The following is a 2,271-nucleotide window of genomic DNA, read 5'->3' as shown; positions in this document are numbered from 1 at the left end:
AGAGAGAGAGAGAGAGAGAGAGAGAGAGAGAGAGAGATACATATATATATATATATAAATAGACATATATATATGTGTGTGTGTGTGTGTAGATAAAGATATGCATACATATATAGAAAATGGACGTTAAACAATGATGATGATTGTGATAATGAAACACTGGGGTCATTGTAATCAACTAGTCCCCTCCCACAAAATTTCAGGCTTTGTGCCTTAATTAGAAAGGATTATTATTATGTAATTTTTTTTTTTTTTTTTTCAACTTTCCAGGATATTTTGCGATGGGGTGGTTTGGCAGACTGGTGGTTGATATTGTACTGCTGGTGTCACAAATCGGTGAGTAACACACACAATTTCCAATCTCTTGATATCCTCCTTGTCACATGCATACAGGGTTGGCCAAAAGTCACCCGACAGTAAATCAAAACCTTTAATTCTAAAATGTATAAGTACCAGTTACATATTGAAGGCGATGTAATTGACTTAATCCCTTGGTCTATTCTTGTTTGTCCCTTCTATGCTTAGTCCCCTGTGGACAATAAGGAAATATATATATATATATATATATGAATATGTATATGTGCTTATAATATACATATACATACATTTATATGTATATATATGGGAGAATTTACGAAAAAAACAACAACAGACAAGGACAGGTGGTGTAGACAACAAAAGGATGTATTAGTTTGACGCTCGGGAATACAGAAAGTCTTTAACGTTTCGAGCTACGCTCTTCAACAGAAAGAATAAGGAGAAAACAATGAGAAAAACACGGAGAAAAAAATATTGAATGTTTTGGTCAACGATTAATTATGTATATGTATATATATGTGTGTGTGTGCGTAATTGTTATCATTAATTCATATTTCTCCGTGCTTATCTGTTTGTGTGTATATATATGTAAATGTATATAAATATATGTAGCTATATATGAGAATATATATATATATATATATATACATACATATGTATATATGTATGTATGTATGTATGTATGTATGTATATGTATGTATATATGTATGTATATATGTATATATATATATGATATGTATGTATAATGTATTTCTTTTCTTCAGGTTTCTGCTGCGCCTATCTAATATTTATCTGTGAGAACCTGTCTGACAACATCAAAGGGTTGTCGATGTAAGTAGAGACTTTTCTATCATCTTGGTTACACACACACACACACACACACACACACACACACACACACACACACACACACACACACACACACACACACACACACACGGCTACACACATATTCAAAATGTATATACATGCATACAGGGTCATCCCATAATTCATGCGGTTTTTTTTTTTCCAATTGCACAAACGAAAAGTCGGAGGAGGACGGGATGCGCTACCTGCATCAAATTACTATAAAAGTAGGTAGGAATTTTACCTTGCGCTTATTCTTAGTGCAAGTTTTGAAGAGTGCAGTTTGAGCAGTTTGAGTGGCTTAAATCAGCGCTAGAAGAAAACCGATTATCTTTAGTTTCAAGACAAAAGGTGTTCTTCCATCAGAATAATGCTTGACCACATACAGCAAGGATGGCATTCCAAAGGCTGGAGCAGTCTGAATGGGAAACAATGCCTCAACCGATATATTCACTGGACATTCCCCTATCTGATTATCATTTCTTCTGCATTCTTCAAAATCATTTGAACAGAAAGAATATGAATTCTGTAGACAAGGTCAGAACAGTACTGGGGGAGTATTTTGCATGAAGGACAAGTGAATTTTGGAAGAGGGGCCTTGCAAGTCTACCAGATAGATGGAAGAGCATTGCAGAAAATGAAGGAGAGAATATTTTAGATTTAAAAAGAACTTCGTTTATCTTGATTTTGAAAATAAAAGAAGTATAAAAAGATTGCATTATTTGTGGGACCATATATATATATATATATATATATATATATATATATATATATATTATGCTGTTCATATATATACATAACACACACTGACATACATACATACATATAGACATATTCACAAACACACTGGTACTGGCACACATGTATATATACATGCAGGCATATACACATACACACCGACACACAAAGTGATATATATATATATATATATATATATAATACAAAGAATATATATACATGTATACACACATATATGTACATACTTACATCTACATGTGTATATATATGCATATCAGGGTACAGGACGTTAGAACAATAAACTACAGACAACGGAACGAACACATAGGAAAACGGAAAGCCATTTGGAATATCCCTTCATCAGC

The 2,271-nt window shown here is 33.0% G+C and overlaps 1 protein-coding gene across 1 annotated transcript in view; it reads left to right on the top strand.

The window, feature by feature from the left end:
• Positions 1 to 2,271, top strand: part of LOC106875310 (uncharacterized) — a 27,337-nt gene that overhangs the window by 7,048 nt on the left and 18,018 nt on the right. The window contains exons 3-4 of the mRNA XM_014923398.2: positions 271 to 336; positions 1,084 to 1,150. Of these exons, the coding sequence (XP_014778884.1) occupies positions 271 to 336; positions 1,084 to 1,150 (133 nt within the window). The remainder of the gene's footprint in view (positions 1 to 270; positions 337 to 1,083; positions 1,151 to 2,271) is intronic.

This window comes from Octopus bimaculoides, chromosome 30, assembly GCF_001194135.2.
Source record: "Octopus bimaculoides isolate UCB-OBI-ISO-001 chromosome 30, ASM119413v2, whole genome shotgun sequence".
In the NCBI taxonomy this organism is placed as follows: Eukaryota; Metazoa; Mollusca; class Cephalopoda; order Octopoda; family Octopodidae; genus Octopus; species Octopus bimaculoides.
Note: the sequence above shows the minus strand (reverse complement) of the source record. Positions and strands in the feature narration are given on the sequence as shown.